A 24,419-nucleotide genomic window follows, 5' to 3' on the forward strand; every position below is an offset into this window, starting at 1 on the left:
CATTTATTCTATAAGCTTGTAAGCTTATTTTATTCATTTACTTACCATTTATTCTATAAGCTCGTAAGCTTATTTTATCCATATACTTGCCATTATTCCATAAGCTCGTAAGCTTATTTTCCTGGTTACCATTTATTAACCAATAAATCATAAACCGTAGCTTATAGCCCAATATACAACCCTGAGGACCCTGAGTATTCGAGTAATATTTGCACCGCAGTGTTACACATAAGGTCGTGCCCACTATATACACCGAAGTGTATTACACATAAGGTCGTGCCCACCATATACACCGAAGTGTATTACACATAAGGTCGTGCCCACCATATGCACCGAAGTGTATTATAAACCTGCAGGTGCTATACTCTATGGCATGCCAACTATACCATGTCCCTCGATTATTTACTTGGGCATATAGTCTATTTTATTCGATCCATCCATGATAAAATATATTATCATAATTTAACATTGGACAGTTCATACCCGAAATAATATTCAAGGAAAAATATATCACATTATTCATAATCAATGCATTATAATTTCATATTGTGACATATAAATATCATGTCAAAGTTATAAAGAATGAAATAATATCATGCTGATATAAACAAGGTCGACTTATCGCAAGTCTTCCGAATGATGTATAAAACATCTATATATAATTTCATGCATGTATTGCACTCACCTTGGCACTTTATAATTTCCAACATATGTGTCTCATTATTGTCCATAATAACCCTTTCCTTTTATACTCGAATTGCTCTGAACACAGAGTAAATCATGATCTGTACAAAATATAGATTCATACCTATATATATGTTAGTATTGTACTAACATAAACATATTTCCAAAATAAATTCCATAATATATTTGGAACTCATTATCTATTAAAATACTTAACTCTTAATAATTCCTTTTTAACATTGGAATCAATTTTTCCAATTTATATAAAATGGTCCTTCACCATTTTACCACTTAAAATTTCAATACAAAAATTCCAGTATTAAAAGTATTATCAACCAAGTACCCATACAAAGGCATAATTACAATAAACACTCCCAACAATTCGAAATTTGTATTACAATCACCAAACTTTCTAAAATTTCCATATTCCGACAACTTGCACTATCTTTAAAGAATAAGTATTATATAGTAATATACACACTGGAATTTAATTTTGTTTATTCCTTTGAAAACTATACTCAAATACGAATCTATCCATATAAAGAACTCTTTCTAATTCATTCTGTACAATTTATGGTGAATTTTCAAAGTTGACCAACAAAATCTGTTTTGAAGAACCTGCTGTCCGATTTTTTTCTGACCCTTCATTGGTTAAAAATTCATATATTTTTGTATACATCTTGAAATTGATACTCGTTTGTTTTAAACAAAACTAGATCGATATATGAACACAAATATATAAAAATAACCTCCAAATTATTTTTATATAAATTTTGATGAATTTTCAAACTCACTGCTAAATTCAAAATATAAACTGTTTTCTTTAATCTCATCCTTAGGTTCTTCATCAATTCTTACAACGAATTCTTTAAAATCACTTAACTCTTCATAACCTATAAAACACAAGAAATCAAAATCCTCTTCATCAACTCAATATGAACTTGAACACTAACAATATTATCATGCAATATTGATACCAAATGATAGCGTTTTTTGCATGTAACAATTTTCTATTTTCAGCATACTCAAAATCTTAAGAAAATTGCTTGAAAATTGAATTGAAGCTTTCTCTTACATTAGAAGAAACCCATGCAGCTTTGAAGAAGAAGAGAGCAAATTTGGATGAAATGTTGGGTGTATTTATCTTTGTTTACATTATATTCCACTTAAATGAATAAAATATTCATTTAATTGGGATAAGACCAAATCACCCTTAATGAATCTTCTTATTTATCATAAAACCATGAGAAATCATCCTTATCATCTTTCAAAGTCAAAGATGAATAAATTTGACTTTAACTTACGAAAATACCCATTAAATTTTTAAAACTTACGTTTTAGTCACTAAATTCTACTGTTTCTATCAATTATGAAAAATTGCACATTTCCAAACCAAATTTCTCTGATCTAAAATATTAAAAATAATATTTTCAACCATTTCATAACATCTTTCAGATTTTTGTAAAATTCCAATTCGATCCAAATTACCGATTCCTTACCGGTTTTAACCATTTCTAATTTTTCTTTACTAAAATTTCAAATCCAAAAATATAATTTCTATAAAACCCCACTCTCAAGAGTAAACTATCTCTTTATGGAATAAAATTCTTTTTAGGAAATTTATCACTTAATTCCCTAAACTTTTTTTTTCCAATTTTCTACTTTGACCAACAAACTTTTAAAATTTTCATTTTGATTATTATCCAATTTTTTTGGGTATTACAAGTAGCGGATCTTAGTATTGAGTTTTGAGGAGACTGATTCCATAAAAAAAAAAACTGGGGGGCGATATACATGTAAGGGCAGACATTTAAAAATTTAAAGGATTAAAAATTAAATTTTCTCAAAATTTTAGGAAAGGCCTGTTGGACTTTTGGCTTATATCGCCTACTATTGTTTTGAAATTTTAAAATGATTTTTTTAAAATCAAATTCTAACCCTAATTTTTTAAAATTAAGGGTAAACACACATTTAATACTTAAATTATTAATTTTAGTCCGTTTTAATACATAATTTTTTTTAAAAAAGCGTACATAACATTTAGTTTTTGTTTCATTTTAGTTATATGACATTAAAAACTTAACGACAGACTCGTCGATAATTGTATTCGTCGACTGATGAAACCCTAACTTTTTATCCCGAATCTTTTCATGCGATTTTGACTTCCATTTCAATGGAAAACGCCTCAATCTCCCCAAATTGATGTTAGACTCTTTGATTTCTTCATCCTCCAATTTGCATGATCCACTGTGCGATGGACCTAAAACTTGACTATGTTAGTCGATTCATCATTCTCTCGTGGTCCACCGTTCAAATTAGTTGTTCGTCCACTAGAGTTATGTCATGTCAGCTAATCCGTTAAGATTTTAATGATAGAATACTAAAATGATACAAAAACCAAACGCTAGATATAGTTTTGAAAAATGCATACTAACAAAATTACCCCTCAACGATTGCAAAAATAGTCACTTTGTCTCTATCCTTTTTTATTTGGAGCATTTTAGCCCCCAACATTTTATTTCAGAGACAAAATGCCTCGTGTGTAGATGTAAATCGTTAGTTAACTAACGGTCAACGCTTTTTGTTAATGTGGAAGGTCCACATGTATTCCACATCATCAATTTTTTTTTAATTATTTTAAAATATATTTTTTATAATTCTATGTGAAATTAATTATAATTTATTCTAAAAATATTTTTTTATTAAAGTAACATTTAGTTTTTGTTTCATTTTAGTAACCGTTCAAAATTCAACATTAAGTTTTTTTAAAAATAGAAAGTTTAGGTACTAAAACGGACCAAAATTGATAGTTTAAGTATTAAATACGTTAAATTTTTAACGGAATGGTACTAAAATGAAATGAAAAACTAAACATTAGGTATGATTTAAAAAATAAAAAAGTAGGTACTAAAACAAATCAAAACTGATAATTTACGTATTAAATCCGTAGTTTACCCAAAAAAAACAAACCTGCAAACACAGTATCTATTGTTCTCTTCACTACATCAAAAAGGCCAATAAATCCAACAGTTCCCACTCTTTAACTTCTCCTTCATCTCTTCCCCTTCCGTTTTTAATTTTTCTAATGTAATTTTTAAACTCACTTTTTACTCCTTTCTCTATCGAAGCAAAAGCATGGCCATCACTGCATCTTTGTCTCTTCTCTTTGTCCTACAAAGACTGACACGAGAGAACTGAGAAACCAAAAAAAGGGTATTTGAAAGGGGGAAAAAACAAAGCCATTTTCTTCTACCAATTTGTTTTTGGCTGAAACTTTTAGAAACTGAAACCCCAAAAGCAATGACTTCCATTATCTTCAACCTTTGTCTCTTGTTTTCCGTCCCTCTCTTCACAACCCAGTGTTGTTTCAGTGAGAAGACTGAGCTGAAAGCATTAATGGATGTCAAAGCTGCTTTGGACCCAGATGATAAATATCTATCTTCATGGACTTTCAAAGGCGTACCTTGTGATGGTTCTTTCGAAGGCTTAGCGTGCAACGAAAAAGGCCAAGTAGCCAACATTTCTTTGCAAGGCAAAGGGTTGTCCGGCAATATCTCGCCGGCGATTGCAGAGCTCAAGCACTTGACGGGGCTTTACTTGCATTACAACGCTTTGTACGGTGAAATCCCAAAAGAAATAGATAAATTGAATTTGCTCACTGATTTGTATTTGAACATGAATAATCTCTCCGGTGAGATTCCTCCTGAGATTGCTGACATGGGAAACTTACAAGGTCGGTTTACTGCTTTGTTTGTCCATTGTCTTCAGCATGCTTTGAAACATGTTTTTCTTTGTGTTGCATGTTGTTTGCAGTGTTGCAGCTGTGTTATAACCGGTTAACGGGAGGCATACCCACAAAGCTGGGATCTTTGAAGAGGCTTAATGTTCTTGCTTTGCAGTCCAATCAACTTACTGGTGCAATCCCAGCTAGTTTAGGGGATTTGGGTACTTTAATGAGGATTGATTTGAGTTTTAATAGTCTCTTTGGTTCAATCCCCATGAAACTAGCTGATGCTCTTCTGCTTGAAGTTCTGGACATTCGAAATAATTCGCTTTCTGGCAATGTTCCACTTGGTAAATCATCTTTTGCTTTGTTATTGGTTCATTTTTGTGTGGTTTTCAGTACGCCATTTGATTTTGTTTATACACTTGTTTGATCTAGCTCTCAAGAGACTGAATGATGGATTCCTGTTTCAAAACAATCTCGGTTTATGCGGGTCGGGTTTTCCATCGCTGAGCCCCTGTAATGCCACCGGAGGAATTAATCCGAGCAGACCCGAGGCGTATGGCGCAACTGGTCTTTCTAGGGAAATACCAGAGACAGCAAATCTGAGGTTATGTGAGCAAACAAAGTGCTCCAAGCCGAAGTCTCGAAAGGGTCCTATTTTTGCTGGCCTATTTGTTGCCACGGTTGCATTATGGGCTATAGGGTTCTTCACACATAAACAATATCGTCGCCGAAAACCAAAACTCGGTAACCCGATCGATGTTTTTGATAGCTCTGATCAAGCACAGGGAGATTACTGGAAGAACGGTTCACCACTTGCTAGCCTTGAGTATGCTAATGGTTGGGATCCTTTGGCTGGCAGGAATTTCAATGGCTTCACCCAAGATGCCCTTAAGAGCTTTAGGTTCAATTTAGAAGAGGTTGAGACGGCTACTCAAAACTTTTCGGAGGTAAATTTAGTTGGGAAGAGCAACTTTTACGCGACCTATAAAGGGTACCTGAGGGATGGATCAGCTGGCGTGATTAAAAGGATCAGCAAAACGAGTTGCAAATCTGATGATGCTGCTTTCTTGAAGGGATTAAATGTTTTGGCGTCATTGAAGCACGATAATTTGGTGCGTTTGAGAGGCTTTTGTTGTTCGAAGGCCCGGGGAGAGTGCTTTCTTGTTTACGATTTTGTCCCCAACGGGAATTTGCTGAGCTATCTTGATGTGAAAGATGGTGATGGCATGGTCCTGGATTGGTCCACTAGAGTTTCCGTTGTTAAAGGCATAGCCAAAGGTTCGTCTCTAGTTCTTGGCCTTAATCTATTGCAGGGTTAAAGTGTGGTTCCTATTTGCTAAACTAGATTTGTTTGATTATATAATATATATATTTTTGGAACAGGTATAGCATACTTGCATGAGTACAGAGTGAACAAACCCGCCCTTGTTCACCAAAACATTTCGGCCGAAAATGTGCTCATTGATCACCGGTTCAATCCGCTGCTTTCAGATTCCGGCTTGCACAACATCCTCACCATCGACATCGTCTTCGGAGCACTCAAGGCTAGTGCTGCCATGGGTTACCTAGCTCCTGAATATGCTAATACCGGTCGTTTCACCGAAAAGAGCGACGTTTATGCATTTGGGGTAGTTGTTTTCCAAATCCTTTCAGGGAAGCAAAAGATCACAAGCTTGGTACGTTTGGGAGCCGAATCTTGTTGCAGGTTCCAAGACTTTATCGATCCTAACCTCCACGGTAGGTTCTTCGAATATGAAGCGGCTAAACTAGCGAGAATCGCTTGGCTTTGCAGTCACGACTCTCCTATTGAAAGACCATCCATGGAAGAAGTGGTCCAAGAACTTGGCAACTGCAGTAGCCGTCTCTAGTTGCATACGGTTCCAAAGGTTTTTAATGGTGATGGTGTTGTCACTAACTACTCACAGGGGATGTATGGGGCATGCTTTTAATTGTTGGCATCTTCTTGTCAGGACTATGCCTTAAGGATTCTGTGCATTGTTGTACCGTACTAATGGGGTTTTCATGTGAATTCGACATCGGTTCTTCGGAAAATTGTATAGTAGCGGATTGTCTTTCATTAGCTTTCGTTTCGACTCTGAATGCATGCAGTTCTATGGTACATTGCTACCTTTCTATTTGCAGACATGGTTTAGGTCCCATGGCCCCATGGGACATTTATGGTTGTTATAATCCTTGGCACTAATGCCATGTCGACCTAGAGAGGTAAAATCATAGTATCAATCATACAATGTTTGCCTGTCTGTCCTTGAATATGGAGGAACATCATGAAGCAGAATGAATAATTAAGTTTCTATATGACAGCCTACCACTGAATTTTTCTCTTTGCTTTGATTGCCACCTTTCTTTCAAGTTCATCTTCAGGCTCAAAGTGGTGTCGGTAGAAATAATCATGGCGGCACTCTGATCTATCTTTGAACAAGAGGTAACAGAGAAAATGTACCTGGCCGAACATAGCAAGGGTGGTCATGTAACATTCTTTACTTGATTAAGCTTCCGAGCCGGTACCGGTACCATTCTTTACTCAATTAAGCGTCCGAGCAGGATGAGGGGTGTTACGGACTACATTACGTATACAGTATAAAACATCGAGTGTATTAGACATCTACCCATATTCGACATTTGACCTTCAGTTCGAGAAATTTAGCCATAGACTATGCCTATAAGAAAACTACCATCTTCCTCGGCACCTTCAAACTCCAAATGTGACTTAAAACTTACAAAACATTGAACATATCACACACGTACTCATACTCAACATTCAACCTTGAATCCGAGTAAGTAAACCATATAGGCTAAGCTTAGTAAGAACTGCATTCGAACTTACCCACTACAAGAAAACTTTCATCTTATTCAAAACCTTCAAACTCCGAATTACTTCCGATTGGATCACAAAAACTTAAACATGGTTTTGAGTCGGTGCACATTCATACCAAAACGATATTCATACATCTTAAAACTCTTTCGAAAACGCTGGTGCAAAAGAACTCATAATCCGGGAACAATGGTGACGGCATAAATTATCTGAACCAAGTCTCGGATTCGAAAGCAACAAAAGAACATGTTTATTATATGTCCAAGAGATGATAAGAACACGGTTTAAGTCGTCAAAGATTGCTCAGTTGAGCAACAGTGAGTTTATTTGAAGCCATCCATTGTTTTCCTACAGCAATTACCTCTCCATTCCCTTTCCTTTTAACTTCAACCACCACATGAATAAGCTTTCCTCTGTTTGCAGTAACCTTTGATTCTATCTCTACATGTTCCTACACAGTCATATGATTTACAAACATCAATCAAACACCTTCAAATTTAATAAACACACAGGCATGGAATTAAACAAGAAATTTTTAACTTGAATCTTGGCTGTTGAATAATACGAAACGTTGAAATCGACTGAAGTGATTATACGATTCGCAAACGAGAAAATGGCAACGCCTCCGAGGAGGTCGAGCAACGAAGCTAAAGCTCCAACATGCCAATTTCCATCAACATCCTGTAAATCAAAGAAATTGTCATGAATTTAATGGAAACGGAGAAAACCCAGAATTCTAGGAGGGTTGAGAGTGAAAGTTCATACCGAGACACCATTTGGAACGACTAAATCAAATCGCATAAGCCCCTTTTCAGCATGGACAACGCGCAGCCCTTCAAGGACCCTGGTATCCAGTCCATGGCCTATTTTACCTCGTAGAACACCGTGAAGCCATGTCAGGGATGTTTGCAAGGAGTCATTTTCCATTTCTTTTAATTTTCTCTCAGATTCTGCAATTTCTATTTATCTTTCCGTAGGAAGATTGGGGACGACGAACGAAGCGTATTGGTGCTCGAGTTGACCGGAGAAAGTTACCGGCTCGGGATAAAGTTTGTCTTTTTAGAAAGAAGAAAAAGGAAAAGAAATGATTTTGAGAGGGCGGAAAACTTACGACTAAAGACAAAAGAAGTCTGGTGTCCTGGGCGGGTCACCATATCGTCTAAGCCAGCCGCCGGTAAATCACAATTTAAGCCCTAAACTTTTACACTTTTCCCATATTGATATCAAAACTTTTTAGTCTACATTAATATCTAAATTTATTTATTTTTAGGCTGTAAATTTATTTACTTTGAGATTTTTTTTTTGATTTCTCAAGGACAAAGTATTTTATTTAAATCTTAATAGTAATAAAGTAGAAAAAAGAAGAAAAACTTTATATCATAATTTCACATTGATCAAATGATAAAAACTATTTATCAATATGATTTGAGCTTTCATGAGTTTTGGATTAAATTTCATGAATTTTAAAGTAAATTTAAAAAATTTAAATTGATAAACTAATAGAGAACAATGAGAAAAGTTTTTTAATACGATCGAAGAAAATAGTAGAGAATGATTGTTATATGACCAATACGCCAACAAAATGTCGTGTATATCAGCATAAAACGAGACACATTACACTATTATTATTTTATTTAACGTTCGAGTGACAAAAATTACAACAATTCGAAAGTTCAATTATTAAATTACTTTTCTGAAAATATAGTGATCAAAACAAAAATATGGTGAAATTCGGGTGATGACAATCATAATTTACCCTTTCGCGTGGTGGAGCCTGTCCTCCACATATTTAACCCTATCGCCGGTCAGCATTTCGCCGGCATCCTTTCTACCAGAATCTCCTCCCTCGATGTACGCATAGAAACCAAAACTAAGGTACTGAAATTACTTATTTTCCGGTAATTCTATTGCACGCATTATTCCTTCTACTCTATATGAATATGCCTAGCTAGCACTAGCAGAATTGAATTCGATTGATCATAAATCTGCGTTTGATCAGTTTTCGTGTTTTTGGTGAGATATTCCAGGATATAGTTAACACTTTTATTTGATGTAGGAGAAGGAAAAAAGGATTTTACGAGTGTGGAAAGGATTTTTGAATTTCATGATTTTCTCTTATTCTTTTCTTGTTTAATTTGGTTCGAAGGGATAGGCTAGACATTAGAGAATCGTATGTAGTTATAATTCAAGCTCCAAATCTGTTGAACCTTGCCTTTTAAGAGTGATTTTACGAACAGAATGAGCTATGGCTTCGACTTTTATATGAACAGATTCAAGCTCCAAATCACTGGTTGCCATTTGAGTGATTTTATCATTATATGAACAGATTGAGCTATGGCTTCGTCTTTTATATGAACAGATCCGAGCTCCAAATCACCGGTTGCCTTTTAGGAATGAATTTATCTTCTGATTTTAAGGGTTTGTGAATTATGATTAGTTAGTACAATAAATAAACTAGTAGCAATATGATTTATTAGTATTCAATTTCTATGCATAAAGTTAAATTAACAAAGAAAACACAAAAGTAATGAAAGATGAAATGCTACATATTGTAGGACAATGTGTTTGTGGAATTGCTTTGCTCGATTCAATACAGAGTGGTTAAGGCACATGCTGATGATGCATTTTACGAGCTGCAAAATGCCGAAGAACAGATCCGGGCTTATGTGTTTGATGGTAATTTTCTTTGCTTTTCTGTTTGCATGTCAGCCTTTATGTATTGACACTATTCATTTATAAGTTACCCTTCCCCCTCTCCTCCCTTTTGTTTGATTTCTGAGTACTAAACATTTCACTTCTTGGGGGTAGTGGTTCGAGTTCTGGTTCCTAGAATTAATCTGGATGATCTCTTTGAACAAAAGGGTGAAAAAAAGGACTAAACTTCACAATGATGTTGTCTTCGCAGCCCAAAGACTTCAGCTTGCGAGTGTGTACAAAGGTGATGCTGAGAAGATTCTCCGAGTTAAAAGAGCAGAAGCCGAAGCCGAGTCCATGTACTTAGGCGGGGTTGGTGTGGCCAGGCAGCGTCAGGCAATCACTGATGGATTGAGGGAGAACATATCGGACTTCTCCCACAAGGTGCAAGGCACCTCAGACAAGGAGGTGATGTATCTCATCATGATTACACAGTACTTCGACATGATCAGGGACCTCTGCAATTCCCCAAAGAACACGACCGTGTTTATTTCCCATGGACCTGGCCTGGTCATGTAAAGGATATAGGTGAGCAGATCCGGAATGGGCTGATGGAAGCATCTAGTGCACAACTAAATGTTGAATGAATATCAAGACAAACGATCTAAAAGGTTGGTCTTTGGGTTTAGATTTGTTGTACAGTCCTTCCACTTTGTCAGTGAGATAATAAGTCAAGGATTATTTGCTTTTGATGGACCTATAGCTCAGTCTTTGCAGGCCCTAGTGACCAACTCTTCTGGCCATTAGCAGTGGGTAGCAGGTGAGGGTTCGTTTAATGGGCAAAATTGGCCCAATAGGTCTATGGGGAAAAATAACCCGGTCATTTCGAAAATTAATTTGAGATATATGACAAATGTTACGGTGTATGAAAAACTCGTCACGTCTACATGACGAATTTTCCAAAATTATATAATTTTTTATTAGATTTTATCACTTCGGGGTGATAAGTTTTAATAAAAAATATATTTTATTAAAACTAATCATACCCACATGACGAGTTTCAAATCATTATAACAAATACCGTAGTCCCCAAACCAAAATACCCGACGTCGTATTGGGCTAAATAATTAGCCCACTTACGATATTCGGCCAAAATTGCCTCGTTTAATGCATTTCCTTGGAGTTTTGGGTCGACGGGGTAATTTGGTTTTTCGAGGTAAACACGTGGCCTCTTTAATTATTCCACACAAAATGCATATATATAATTTTTACTAGGAAAATAAATCCCATACTTACTTTCTAGTAAGTTTCTTATAAAAATATATTAAATTTCCGATAAATTAAAATTCAATCCCAAACCATTCCTTTTTTTTATGAGAAAATATATATTCCCACCTTCTCTCCTTTGTGTTAAAAAGGTTGGGGTAAAATGCACTTTCCTTTTAACTGTTAGGCAGAAATTACAAATTAGGTATAGTAAAAGCCGGCAGAAGCAAGACATGGAAGTCCAATCAAAGCTTTTTGAAGTTTTTAACCTAACGGGTGAAAGTAAAAAGGGTTTTGGCCCATGCAACGTGGACCAATGTGAAAAAAAACTGTCTCATTTGATGATTTAAATAAAAATATAAAATCATTTTGAAGGATACAAAAGGAAAGTGTAATCATGAAATTAGGAGAATATAAATTATTTTGTTTGTAATGAGTGTATGAACCATCATTGTTAGTAGGTAAATGTAGTTGGGGATTGGTAGGTTTTGGACTACCATTTTAGTGGTATTTGAAAAAAAATGTAGAATAGCTTTTTTTTATTCTTAACTTTTATCATTCTTCTCATATAAAAATTTAAGAACTAAAATGATTGGAGTTATGGGTATCTTTATTTATTTTTGAATTAATCACTCGTATTTGATATATTGATCGATTAATCTAGATCGGGTATAACATAGACGAGAGTGACCCTCCCAACCCAGTTTGATCCATTCACAAATGCCAGGATTCGAACCCTAACCTTACTTAAAGAACCTAGTGTCTCATTCCACTTGTTAGTGTCTCATTCCACTTGTTGTTGGTGAGTTATGGGTATCTTTAAGTCTAACCCTTTCTTTCCATCTTTCAATACCCAATTATCTTAAAAATTAGAAAGAATAAATATTAAGATTTGGATTTTGGATTTATCAAGGTAAATACATTATTTGTAATATGAATTTCGTCCAACTCAATTTAAAAAAATGTATAATAAGATCTACAAATTCAATCCATGTTTCTTTCCCATAAAAAAATGTTAGGGTATTGTAACGTGAATCAGCCGAGCAAAAGAATTTGCTGGATTACCCTGCTTGACTTGACAGGTTTGGCTTGCATAATAACATCCAGTGAAAATAAGAACACAGAGAAGATTAGAGAAGATTAATGGAAGAAACCAACAATTGGTTGGTACAGTAGGATAGACCACTAAATTTATTGTGATTGCGAATGAAATAAACTGGGTTCGGAGGATCACACCGTGAACCTTTTCAGATTAAATCAAACGGAATTCAAATCACAAACTACTTAACACAAATTATTCTGATTCTGCTTCAAGTTCAAAAAACAATCAACCACCGTGTGAGTGGTATGAGGGAAAAAGAAAAGGTGGAGAAGTATGATATCAGGAAAGAATGTTCAATCATGGTGTAGCATTGAAAGTGTCAAGATTCTTGTAGAAAAAGGGCGGGTCCTCCCCCTGTCCTATACACTAATGATTTATACTTTTCTTTCCCTTTTATCAAACAAAATTAGTGGGATGAACAATACCATACTATACTGGTCGAAGAAGAAGAAAAAAGCAGCCCCGCCTCCCTAGTTGGTGAGCAGTCAACATTACTTGGCCTTGCCGACAGCTCCATTGTCCCTCCCTTAAAATTCTAGTAGTAAAGACACACAAAAGGTTGAGAAATCTACGTTTATACTCTGCTGACTACATACATATGAAGGTCAGTAGGTAGACGAGTCTAAAACCGTGTCCGAAGAGTGAGTGCGAACCTGTGCTTTTACTGGATATCTCGTTTGGAGTTTAACATAGTTTTACCATCAATAGGGGACTGCTGCAGTGCAGCAATGGTTTCATGTAAAAGTTTTCCTGGGATTGTCCACCGATGGTGTATAACAGAGTGATACGATAATACTTAAGAAACCGGAGCATGGGACAGCACGGTTTAGGGTTCACTCTTGACGTTCCTTTTCACCTATTACTTGCACAGCACGGTAAGTCCATTCGTGGATTTGCAGTCTTTCGTCAAAATAAACAAGGGATTAAAATGATGAATAAAACCTGAGTTCAATGCATTCACATGTTTACCGTGCAGCCAACCTACCATATTTTTCATACGCATAATATGTATTTTTACTAATGTGTTAAATTCGAAATTTTTACATTTTTTTATCTTCTTGTAAAATATTGTCCCAAAGTTGATTGTATCATGCATGGATACATGCCCATGGCAACCAAAATAGTAAAGAAACTTTTGATATATGGAACTATATGAATACTACTAATACCACTAACCTGTGAGTTAGTCAACAATGCTCACAGAAATATAGAGCCTACAAAATCAGGTTGTGATATCCCTATCAGCCATTGTGTGCTTCCAAAACCGACAGTCCTCTTTGCTTCTTCTTTGCTCAAAAACTTTGTAGCAGCTATATCGATAACGCTGCAAAAGCTTTCAATATTCAGTTTTGACATTAAAAGTTTGAAAAGAAAAGGCAAAGGGCCCAGCCAGAAAGTAACAATGTCACCATAATTGCAATGTTTGAAAGACAAGCTACCGATAATGATGGGATTAAGCCATCCAAAAGAAATAAAAGATCTGATAGATAAACGAAGAGAGAGGAGGAAAAAGGCGGTTGTTTCTTACTTTTCCTTGACTACGACAAGACAGACATCCGCTCCTCATAGTGGGGTTCACACATTGGCGAAACCAGCCAGCCCTCGAGCGACGAAGATACACTTCCCAAGTTCATCCGAGGTTGACCCTTTTGGGTGGAGACTAAAATCTGATTCACCACAAGCTCAACTGAATATCTGCGCCAACAATGATACTTGTAAGTTTCTTGACAAATTCTATTTGCATTTCAAGGCCTCTTATTGCAGTTAGCATAGTTCCAAACTCATTTTAATCAATAAACAGGCTTTAATTCTTGTAATAGGTGAATTTTCTTCAAGCAATAGTTGGTTCCATGAGATTCCTTATCTTTTCCGGATTAGATATACAACATAATCCCCGTTCAATTACACAAAGGGAAAATATGGAGGTAAAACAATATTAGAAATGTCAACATTCCAAAAATGGACACACCAAATTGGGTCATGTTCTTACTATTTCCTATACCAGGCACTGACATACTAAGTTTTCAAGACACAGGCAATAAAATGGATCAGCACCCTTCCAAGAATCTTACTGATATGTTGGAACGATATGAATCTGGTTAACTCATCCTTGTACGAATTCCAGATCGGTTTACGAGGTCTTGAAAGTTTGTGATCTTTTCTACCGACTCTATTTTGGATGCAGCCATTGTGCATACCAAGACGGCAAATGGATCCAACAAAAACATAAACAGAGCATATATAAACATGCATCTAGTTGAAGTCACCATTAACTTCAGTTGGTCGAACATGCAGACAACAGAAGTCAGATGACATATCACAGTTTATTCCGTCGAAAAAAGATTGCAATTCTTTATTTCAGATCTCTCAAATATCCGGATTGTTAGTGATTAACTCCATGAAAATGGTTGTAGTTCATTGACAGTTTAACACAAGAAAAAGAAAGCATGGGTGGGCAATAAAGTGATATTTCATTCCAATCATGCAATTACGAAATTCTAACAAGCATTCTCTGGCAACTACATCACTATCTATATGTTTCCTGGTTTAAAATTAAAACAGAAGTAAAGATGGAAAAAAAAAAAGACAATGAAGAAAGTATTCGATCAAATCCTAAAGGTTTACAATTCTACAAGAGTTAAAAGAAAAGCATTACACTTATGGCGCATCTGCAAAAGCTTCATTGAGGACGTCATCCTCACGGCCGATCATGAACAGATCTGCATCTTTTTCTTCCTCATTGGAGAAATCCCTCCTGTCAAGCTTTGAATGAGCTGCAATGAATATCATCTTCTGAGCCCTTTCAAAGCCTATCCGTGAGTGTCGGTGGACACAAATCCACTTCATCAAAGTCCAGTTATGTTTAAATCCGCTCGATGTTGCATGTAGGAAGATAAGCCTCACCGCAACCTTTCCTAATGATTTGTATTCGCTAAGACATGTTTCCCAAACCAGCCTACTGCTCTGCGGGTTAGCAATTTTCATTTTTCCAGTCACGGAGTCTCGTTGTTTAACCTGAACAGCTTGGGCATATAGTGGCTCTAACCCTTCTGATCTCCATTTCATGAGCTCCATCAGTGCAACATGTGCTTCTTCCTTGGTAACCAAACGAGTGATGAGCTCGTCAACATCCTTCTCCTGCTCATGAGTCAAAAACTTGAAGCGTGGAAGGTATTTTCCGCTGGTATCCCGTATCAAGTAAAGTGGATCAAGTATAAATGCAGCTGACCATGCAGGGTGGTAGCTCTTTTTAAATCTCTTTTCAACAATTTTCTCAACGGGAGCTTCAGCAACGTTGAACTTGGTACACCATTCCTTCACTTTGACCCTCAACTCCTCCCAAAGAGGGAGGCATTGCCCAATCAATGGCCTTTCCATCTCAATCTCATGAGCCATACCTTTGATCAACTTCACCAGTGCATAAACTGCCCCTAAATCATTCCAAAACCCTTCATTTTGGACAATCCCAGCAACTTCCCTTGCGACGGGATCCTCGATACAGATCCCCTTGTAAGAATCATCCAACACGACCATCTGAAGCACTTGCGAACAGCTCAATATGTCCTCCATCATTGCAAAAACACGTGCAATATTACTTCTGCAATGACATTTGTTTAAAGGAACCCGTATCAACCCAGCACACTCGAGCTCCTGCATACTATACTTTTGAAACCCGTTTCTAACTTGCAAATTATTGTTAACAAAACTCGATATCTTTAAGGAATTCTCGATGACAGTCCTGAAAAGGGGAAGCTCTTTGATAAAATCCTTTATCAAACTAATAAAACCTTGAAGCTGACAAGATAGATTAACCATCCAATGATTCTGAATCTCCAAATTCCTCAATGCCTTCGCCTTATGATCCGAAACTATCCCTACACATTTCTGAATACCGCTTCCGGATATCCCCATTATCGTCTCCCACAAGACCCCCTCAGCCTGCTTGGAAGTAACCGGTTCACCGGTAAAGACCACCTTCTGGTACAAGCTGCTCCCATTGGGAAGATTAACACTGAATTTAACAAAATTCTCCTCCACACAACCAGAGCTGCTAGTAGTACTAGTATAGCTACTGCAACCACGACAACTCTTCCACCCATTAGAAGCAACTTGAAAGTACATTGCATCCCTAATTCTAGCCTCGGATTCACCCTTCGCCTCGTGGAACTTATTATCGAGCCGAGCACCCGAGAGGTCCCTTCTCGAAATAACTGGCATTCCAACCTGGTTAAGGAAAGCCCGAAACTTTGGGTGCTCGAGGCTAGAAAAGGAAATTGATCCACAAGACTCATAGAACCACTCAGCTAATAAATCAAGTGCAGAATCTATCTGGCCCTTGCTTAAAGCTGGACCTGGGGAAATTTTAGGACTCTTAAGCTTCTTAACACTATCTTCCAACCTTGCCAAGGCACCCAAATCTTCTTTCCCACCAGATAAGACCAAACGATGCTGATTCAACCCATCATTATATTTGTTATTACTATGGCTCGAGTAACCCAGAAAACGAGTGGACTCAACTATAGCCAAAGAGTTGCTATTACAATTATTATTATTATCATCGTTACCGTTATTACTAACTTGGTTTTGCAAAACAGAGACAGCCGCCGCCGGTGGACTTCGTTTTCGATGATTATGATGATACGAAACGGAAGAAGGGGAAGCCAAGGAAGATATAGGCAACGGAGACAACGACGAACCTGGTCTCAAACCGGAGCTGAAATTGGGGCAGGTACCGCGTTTCAAGTGCTCTGAAGCGGACCGGGACGGGTTCGAGGCGGAGAAAACGGCGTCGCAGAGGGAACACCTGAGTTTAACGGCTTTGGGGAGGCTGCTCTCCGGGTTCCGAACGAGGATCGGTTCGAGGTGAGCCCAGTACCAAGCTCCCTTGCCCTTGGTGGCCTTAGTTCGAGCCGTGACGAGGCCTTGGTATCGCTTGTTGAGGGCTTTGGCAGCCGGGTCTTCACTGGAAGAAGATGAAGGGTCAGTTGGAGGCAGAGAGACAGTGGAAGCCATTGGAGAGTTATATATGGTAAGGTGGTGTATAGGTGTCAGCTAAAGGTGGCGGTGAAAAGTGAAGACATGGCTTTAAAGGGTGAATTTATGCGGCAGGAGAGATGGGCAGCAGAAGAACGATAGATACAAAGGGGTATATATGCAGAAATGAAGAGGAAATGAGAGGTCTATTCCCATGGTTGTAGTTGTCATGTCAAACTATTTTTTCCACCCCAATTATGTACTTTTAATGGTATAGTGCACAAATAATCTCTCGAACGTTATTTTATTAATTTTTTTATTATTAAAAATTATAAAATGATTATTTAATAATAAGAGATTTATTTATTAAATTACTTTATTATTAAAATTTATAAAATGATCATCCAATTATTTATATATTCTAAACTCATTCTTTTTCATTAAAATATCTCGATATTTAATAAAATAATACATTATAATCATCAAAGAACTATTTCTACATCATACTCTCTTTTAATAATATGCTACGATTATAATATTATTTATTGATATTTTATATTCTTTTGGACTGGCTTAACCTGTACGTTATTTAAATTTGAAAATTTCTGAAAAAGTTCCACAAAAACTTATTTCATAACCAATAAAAAGGGGAAAATCTAAACAAAACAAGTTTAAACTTTGAATTATTTAAATTAAATATATTAAGTGATTTCAGTATTAAAAGAAAATTTTGTTCGGGTATTAAATTATAATAAAAATATAATTATAATAAAAATATATTTTATATAATTCACTGTAAATATTAATATATAAATCATGAATTTATTTATTTTTAAATAATTAAAATAAATTATTTTAAAAATATAATATTAAATTATTAAAATAAAACGTTAATACATAATTGAGGAGTGAGATTTGCTTTTTGGAGCAATTCTATGGTGCTTATGGACGCGCCGTAACAAAATTATTTTTGAACCAGGTAGTTCTTTGTTTGAGGGAGTATTCCAGGTTAGTCGCCGCATGCTCGTGGAAGCTGTCCAGGCGATACGAAAGAGGCAAAGCGATTCTATTGCACAAGGTGCTCGAGCTATAAGAGAGGTTAGATAGGATACACCGTCACCTGGCACTTTGAAGCTCGATACGGATGGTGCTCGACAGAGAGTGACTGATTTATCAACATGTGGTGGTGCGTTACGGAATCATTTGGGAGAGTGGATCGTTAGGTTTTTCTAAATCCATTGGTTGCTACTCAGTTCTAGATGCTGAATAATGGGCCATTTACGAAGTTTTGAAGGTTGCATGGGAGCTCGGGTTTAGAAATATTGTTATCGAAACAGACAGCAAGAAGGCACTGGCGGTGGTTCGTAGGGAGTCAGATTCTCGAGGTGTTTCGACTATGGCTCCTCACTTGGATTATTTTCTTGATCGTGATTGGATTGTATCTTTCAGATTCGCTCCCCGTGAATGCAATAGAGTTGCTGATGGCTTGGCTAGAGTCGCATGGAATTTACCTTTTGTTCATAGTGTTTTTCACGTTCCCCTCACTGAAGCTCACCAGCTGCTTCAGAAGGACATTCTGCACCAGCAAAATGGTACACTGGAAGATGAAGGCTAGTTGTGTAGTTTAGCTTGCTGATTGCTATATCATGTTTTTCAATATATATATATATATATATATATATATATATAATTGAGTAGAGACATGCATTAGTAAAGATAAAATACAAATTTCTTTCTACACATAATTAAAAGAGAAAATAACCTCAGTGACCAAAATCGCAACGATTGGTGGTATTGCATTTGTTTCTTAAGAATTTTCTCTAAAAAGATAGTATTCGCGCGTACGTATCGAAGACGAGACGGACGAGACGGACGGCGGCGGCGACGGCACGCGAGAGTCCCCCTTATTCTCTATCACTCAACAAGGAAGTGGGAAAACCAAGCCTTAAATACCATTCCCAATAGTGTTTCCAATACTATGTGAGATTGAGCATTACCAACACTTGTTTCCAATACAATGTGATTATTCAGGAAACAATTAACAATCATGCACCTTAAAACAATTAAATCAGCAACCAATTGCATTAATATTATACGATTAAATATGTCATAATTAAAAGTCAATCTACAATCAATCGCGATTATTGCAATTTTAAGCAAAACATTCAAAAATAATATCACTATTTAAGGCTCAATCCCACATAGTATTAGAACAAGTGTTGGTAATGCTCAATCCCACATAGTATTGGAAACACTATTGGGAATGGTATTTAAGGCTTGACTTTCCCACTTCCTTGTTGAGTGATAGAGAACAAGGGGGACTCTCGCGCGCCGCCGCCGCCGTCGTGGTCGTGGTAATACGTGTCTTCGACATGTCCGCGCGAATACTATCTTTTTAGAGAAAATTCTTAAGAAACAAATGCAATACCGTCGTTGCGATTTTGAACTATCGCAACGAATTTGGAATAAATCACAACGCGAACTTTGACTATCACAACGAACTTGGAATAAATCGCAACGCAAACTTGGACTATCGCAACGAATTTGGAATAAATCGCAACGCGAACTTCGACTATCGCAATGCGAACTTGGACTATCGTAATGCGAATATGTAAATCACAATGCGATAGTCGAAGTTCGCGTTGCGAATTTGGAAACTGATTTGCGATACCGGAGATCGCGTTGCGAATTATCGATCGCATTGTGATTTAGTTGGTCATTTTGGCAAATCCAAAAAAATTGGTTAAAATCGTATATTATAAAGCATTTTTGATCACTGAGGTTATTTTCTCTAATTAAAATGAAAAACTAAAAATTTTAACTTTTACGGTTAATTTGAAACCATCACTTTTATTATATTTTTTCTTCAATATTTACTCGTTTAGCATTAGTTTTACATTAAAAACGAAATTTCTAACTAAAAATGCTTCTAAACTACGTTACCAAACGGGACCTTAGTTGGATTGTAAATCAATTGGATCATAGAAACTGTCTAATTTTCTAAACCCAAAGCCCATCCAACCGAAAGAGCCGAATCCAACTAAAAGGGGAAGGAGACCATTAAAGGAATAAAAAAAAAATCAAGACTCAATATTTAGAGCTGCTAGGGTTTTGCTCAGGTTTTGAGGAACAGGCAGCTGGTATTTTCTTCCTAATCAACTAGTTTTGTGCTTTAAGTATCTTTTTTCTTTCTGATAAGTTTATGTTTTTTTGCTCCAAGTTCTGAGTAATTTGTTTGTCTTGTCGTTCATATGTTTTTGAAATTTTGATTTGCTTCATATGGGAATAAAACTAATGTTTTTACTTTCAACCCCCCCCCCCAATTCTATTTGAATTATTACGAGTTACGACCTTTTGATTTTACCCCATTTTTATGGCAGATTTGTACTCTATGGGGCTGCGAAGCAAAGATTTAAGCTTCTTACAACCCGAGAATGCAGCGGAAGATGATGTAATGGATCCTCACAGTGAGGAAGAAGAGTCTGAATTCGAATCTGAATCGGAGCAGGAAGACGTGAAGTTGATGGAGCCGTCGAAGACCGCCGTATACAATCGAGAAGGCCTTGTCGAGAAGCTCGAAGATATCAGCTGGCCGGAAAACGTCGATTGGATGCACAAGCTTTCCCTCGATATCAATCATGAGAAAGAGGTGGATGTGAACGATGACTTAGCGAGAGAGCTCGCTTTTTACACGCAGGCGTTGGAGGGGACGAGGCTGGCGTTCGACAAGTTTCAATCAATGGGGCTGCCATTCCTTAGGCCACCGGACTATTATGCGGAGATGGTTAAGACGGATGCTCATATGCAGAAGGTCAAGGGCAAGCTCTTGGCGCAGAAGAAACAGATCGAAGAAGCCGAAGAGAGGAGGAAAGCAAGGGAATCCAAGAGGATTGCTAAAGAGGTTCAAGCTGAGAAGTTGAAAGAAAGGGCTAAGCAGAAGAAACAAGAGATTGAGGAAGTTAAGAAGTGGAGGAAGCAAAGGCAGCAGAGCGGCTTCAAAGACGGAAAAGATAGTATGCCGGACTTGGGTTTCGGAGAAGGTAAAACTTTCGAGAGGTCGAGCAAGAAAAGGCCGGAGGTGCCACCGGGTGATCGATCCGGAGGGAAGGCAAAGCAAGGTGGTGGAAAGGGTAATTTGAAGAATAAGAAAAACAGGGAGTTCCGGGATTCAAAGTTCGGGTTCGGAGGAAGGAAAGGTATGAAGAAGCAAAACACTGCAGAAACGACGAACGATTTTCGAGCCTTCAACAAAGGCAGTGTTGCAGGAAACAAGAAAAGGAAAAGGTGAATTTAGCTCGGACTTGTTTTCACTTTTTCAGGGCAATTTTGTTATGCATTTGCTTAAATTTTAGTTGCTTCATCATTAACTATGTTTTTGATACATCTTTAAGCTGTTTTTCTGAGTACATTGTGTAATGGCTACGTTAATTTGGTGTCTTGATGCGGGAGTATGGTATGGATGGTAACCAAAAACCGAGATTGGATAATATATCTCGAGTTCGATTTTTATGATATCGATCTTACGACGACGAGCATTGATCGCCCTCGAATTCTTCTTATGGTTTCGAGCACGAGTTCATTCAAGTATCAATAGGACCTGACATGCACTAGTGCAAGCAAATACATATGTACGATTGTGTATACTATCAAGAGGCCTTACATCCACGTCTTTTTATATAGATTTTTAGGCTGTAAAGTTAATGTACCCTTCATTTACAAGGGAAAGAGACACTAAACAATCTACTCCATGATAGAAGGTCAAAGAGACCAACTTGCAAGTTGACGATGTCTACTAAATAAACGATGCATTGTCCCATTATCATATTGAATCTATGCTTTATTATAAAGTAAGTGTCTAAACATTTTTATTAAATAGGTGGTTGAACTTTTTTTTTTAATCATCCATGTGCCTAACCATATGAATGTTATCGCTTTAGATGTCTGGGTCATAATTACTGTCAAATTATGTCGTTAAATGACAAATCATGTGTAAGGTTATGATAATTCTAAAGATTTTTTTAAAATTATATTTAAAAAATACATAAATTTGAATCACTTCAGGAAAAACTCCAAGCTTTGAAAACCTTCATTTCACGCCAGTCGTATCTTTTTGTCGTCGATGAAGCTAAACCCGACAATCGAAAACTTTATGAAATCATGATAAATCGAAGATCAATCGACGTGTGTAGCTCAACGAACCTTATGTTGCAAATTACGACCCCGTATGATCTTGACAGCTAATCAGCTTCAAGCAAGGTTCAAATAGTGGGACACAAACGCAATAGCGACTGTTATTTTGCGGTCGTGTCGTCGTCCAAAACTGATATTTAATAATTTAGCGTTGGGTAACGAATTCACGTCGATATCGGTCCTTCGCGCCCACAATTTATCGGGTAATAGTGAATAGCGTCGATAACAGGATGCTATTACCGCTTTTCAACCGTTACTACAAAAGAAAAATGCTTAAAAGAGTTGGAATTCTCACACAAAAAGCAACAGGGAAAAGAAACTTGGACAACCATGTTTATTGTCACACAATGACACCCCCCAAAGAATATGGTCGAGTGGACGCTCGATGAAATTTTGTGAAAAATGAAAGGTTGAGAATAGAGAGATTTGGACTTGTGGAGAATTAGAAGATATGTTTGGGTTTTAACTCAAACAATGAAAGGTAATAGTTTGGGCCGTCCACTCCTACTCCTACTCCCACTGGCCACTCCCACTCCCACTCCCACTCCCATTTCCTCACCTTATTTTATTTTTTAAATAAAATTTAAAATATATTTTTAAGTGATATGTTAATTTGTTATCCTTATCTTTTAGAATTTATAATTTAATCCTTACTTTAGAAAGTAAACTTTTGTTTATGCAATTGTTACTATTTCGAAGTAAACACGAGACATTCAGTACTCCACAAGCACAAAGAACTTGGAATCAAATGAATCCGAAATAGTTAATTAAATTATTTACTTTATATTATTTAATTATATTATATATCTTATTTCTTTTAAATAATAATGTATTCACAATGTCATCACTCATCATTAATTATCTTATTCTTTTGTCGGGTTTTTAAAATCTTATATTTGATTAAACTATATTATATAATGTCACTTTCGCTTAGAAAACATTCTAAAAATCATTAAAAATGACTCATTATAATTATAATTATTGTGTTTTAAGATAAGTTGTACGAAATTTTAAAAAAATTCACGACCGCGACACCTGCAGTGACCGCAATGGCCTGTGTTATGTCCATAACTGCGATAAACGCGACACGATCGAAAACATGACCGCGAACGCTATTTAAATCCCTGGTATCAAGTATGACAGCGTATGACTAGAAAGATAGCAAGAACTATGTCGGCGGTAGTGGATGTGGCTGGTAAAGACGATGTCGGCGATATTATGACCCCACATAATTTTTTTTTTATTTTTTTGAAAATAAAATTTTCAAAATTATCGTAACGTGAAACGTGTCATTTAATAGAGAAATTTAACGACAGTTACTGCCTGGACACTTAAAATAATAACATTCGTAACGTTAGACACCTATATGATTAAAAAAAAGTTCTGATTACTCATTTAAGAAGTACAATATAATTTTTAAATTATTTTATAATTAAGGCTAGAATCTAAGTTCTTCCTACACTTTCGAGACCCAAGTATTTGGTTGATTGCATTCATCATCTTAAATATGATCCCGCCAACAAAGCCAAATACCACCAATACCATGCAACCTCAACATGATGGGAGTTCAGAAATCCTAGAGCAGCAATAATAGAATCGGCATGAGACCCGTTGATGTGAGGTTCCACCAAACTGATAACATCAGGACAACAGTCACGGAAATACTGGCGAGCAGCAGTAACAAACTTAGGGTTGCCACAACCTTGAACATTCCGAAAGAAGAGATTAAATCCATAAAAAAAAGAGTGAGGAGGGCCAAAACGACATTTGATAAGCCGACATGCTGGTCGAGTTATTGTTCATCTCAGAAGGGGCAATCTTTGGCACATGAGAGGCCAATAACAAAGTGGAAGTGCTGCTTTCGAGATTAACAGTGGTATTAGAAGGTTAGATGTGAGGTCAAGCGGTTTGGTGTGGGGGATTATATCAGAGAAGTCAGGGATAATAACCACTGGGTGTTTCAACCTATCAAACCCAGAAGGAGGCTGAGTCTTGATAATACTGCG

General features: G+C 36.7%; 4 protein-coding genes and 1 pseudogene across 4 annotated transcripts; 3 read left to right on the forward strand and 2 right to left on the reverse strand.

The window, feature by feature from the left end:
• Positions 1–3,831: 3,831 nt before the first annotated feature.
• Positions 3,832–6,398, forward strand: LOC120118428 (LRR receptor kinase SERK2-like). Its single transcript, XM_039138455.1, has 4 exons — positions 3,832–4,417; positions 4,498–4,758; positions 4,847–5,692; positions 5,798–6,398. Exons 1-4 carry the CDS (start codon positions 3,985–3,987, stop codon positions 6,280–6,282), a joined length of 2,025 nt encoding a protein of 674 aa, XP_038994386.1. The 5' UTR covers positions 3,832–3,984; the 3' UTR covers positions 6,283–6,398.
• A 1,028-nt stretch (positions 6,399–7,426) lies between these two features.
• Positions 7,427–8,323, reverse strand: LOC120118270. Its single transcript, XM_039138356.1, has 3 exons — positions 8,013–8,323; positions 7,788–7,928; positions 7,427–7,698 (listed from the first exon to the last, which is right to left on the reverse strand). Exons 1-3 carry the CDS (start codon positions 8,172–8,174, stop codon positions 7,540–7,542), a joined length of 462 nt encoding a protein of 153 aa, XP_038994287.1. The 5' UTR covers positions 8,175–8,323; the 3' UTR covers positions 7,427–7,539.
• Positions 8,324–8,756: 433 nt separating this feature from the next.
• LOC120118810 lies at positions 8,757–10,719 on the forward strand (annotated as a pseudogene).
• Positions 10,720–14,830: 4,111 nt separating this feature from the next.
• Positions 14,831–17,379, reverse strand: LOC120118430. Its single transcript, XM_039138457.1, has one exon. It carries the CDS (start codon positions 17,260–17,262, stop codon positions 14,908–14,910), a length of 2,355 nt encoding a protein of 784 aa, XP_038994388.1. The 5' UTR covers positions 17,263–17,379; the 3' UTR covers positions 14,831–14,907.
• A 2,928-nt stretch (positions 17,380–20,307) lies between these two features.
• LOC120118433 (probable rRNA-processing protein EBP2 homolog) lies at positions 20,308–21,645 on the forward strand. The gene is made up of 2 exons (XM_039138459.1): positions 20,308–20,363; positions 20,604–21,645. The coding sequence occupies exon 2, from the start codon at positions 20,615–20,617 to the stop codon at positions 21,509–21,511; it is 897 nt and encodes a 298-aa protein (XP_038994390.1). The 5' UTR covers positions 20,308–20,363; positions 20,604–20,614; the 3' UTR covers positions 21,512–21,645.
• Positions 21,646–24,419: the final 2,774 nt, after the last annotated feature.

Source organism: Hibiscus syriacus, unplaced genomic scaffold, assembly GCF_006381635.1.
Source record: "Hibiscus syriacus cultivar Baekdansim isolate YM2019G1 unplaced genomic scaffold, ASM638163v2 tig00110328_pilon, whole genome shotgun sequence".
Taxonomy (NCBI): domain Eukaryota; kingdom Viridiplantae; phylum Streptophyta; class Magnoliopsida; order Malvales; family Malvaceae; genus Hibiscus; species Hibiscus syriacus.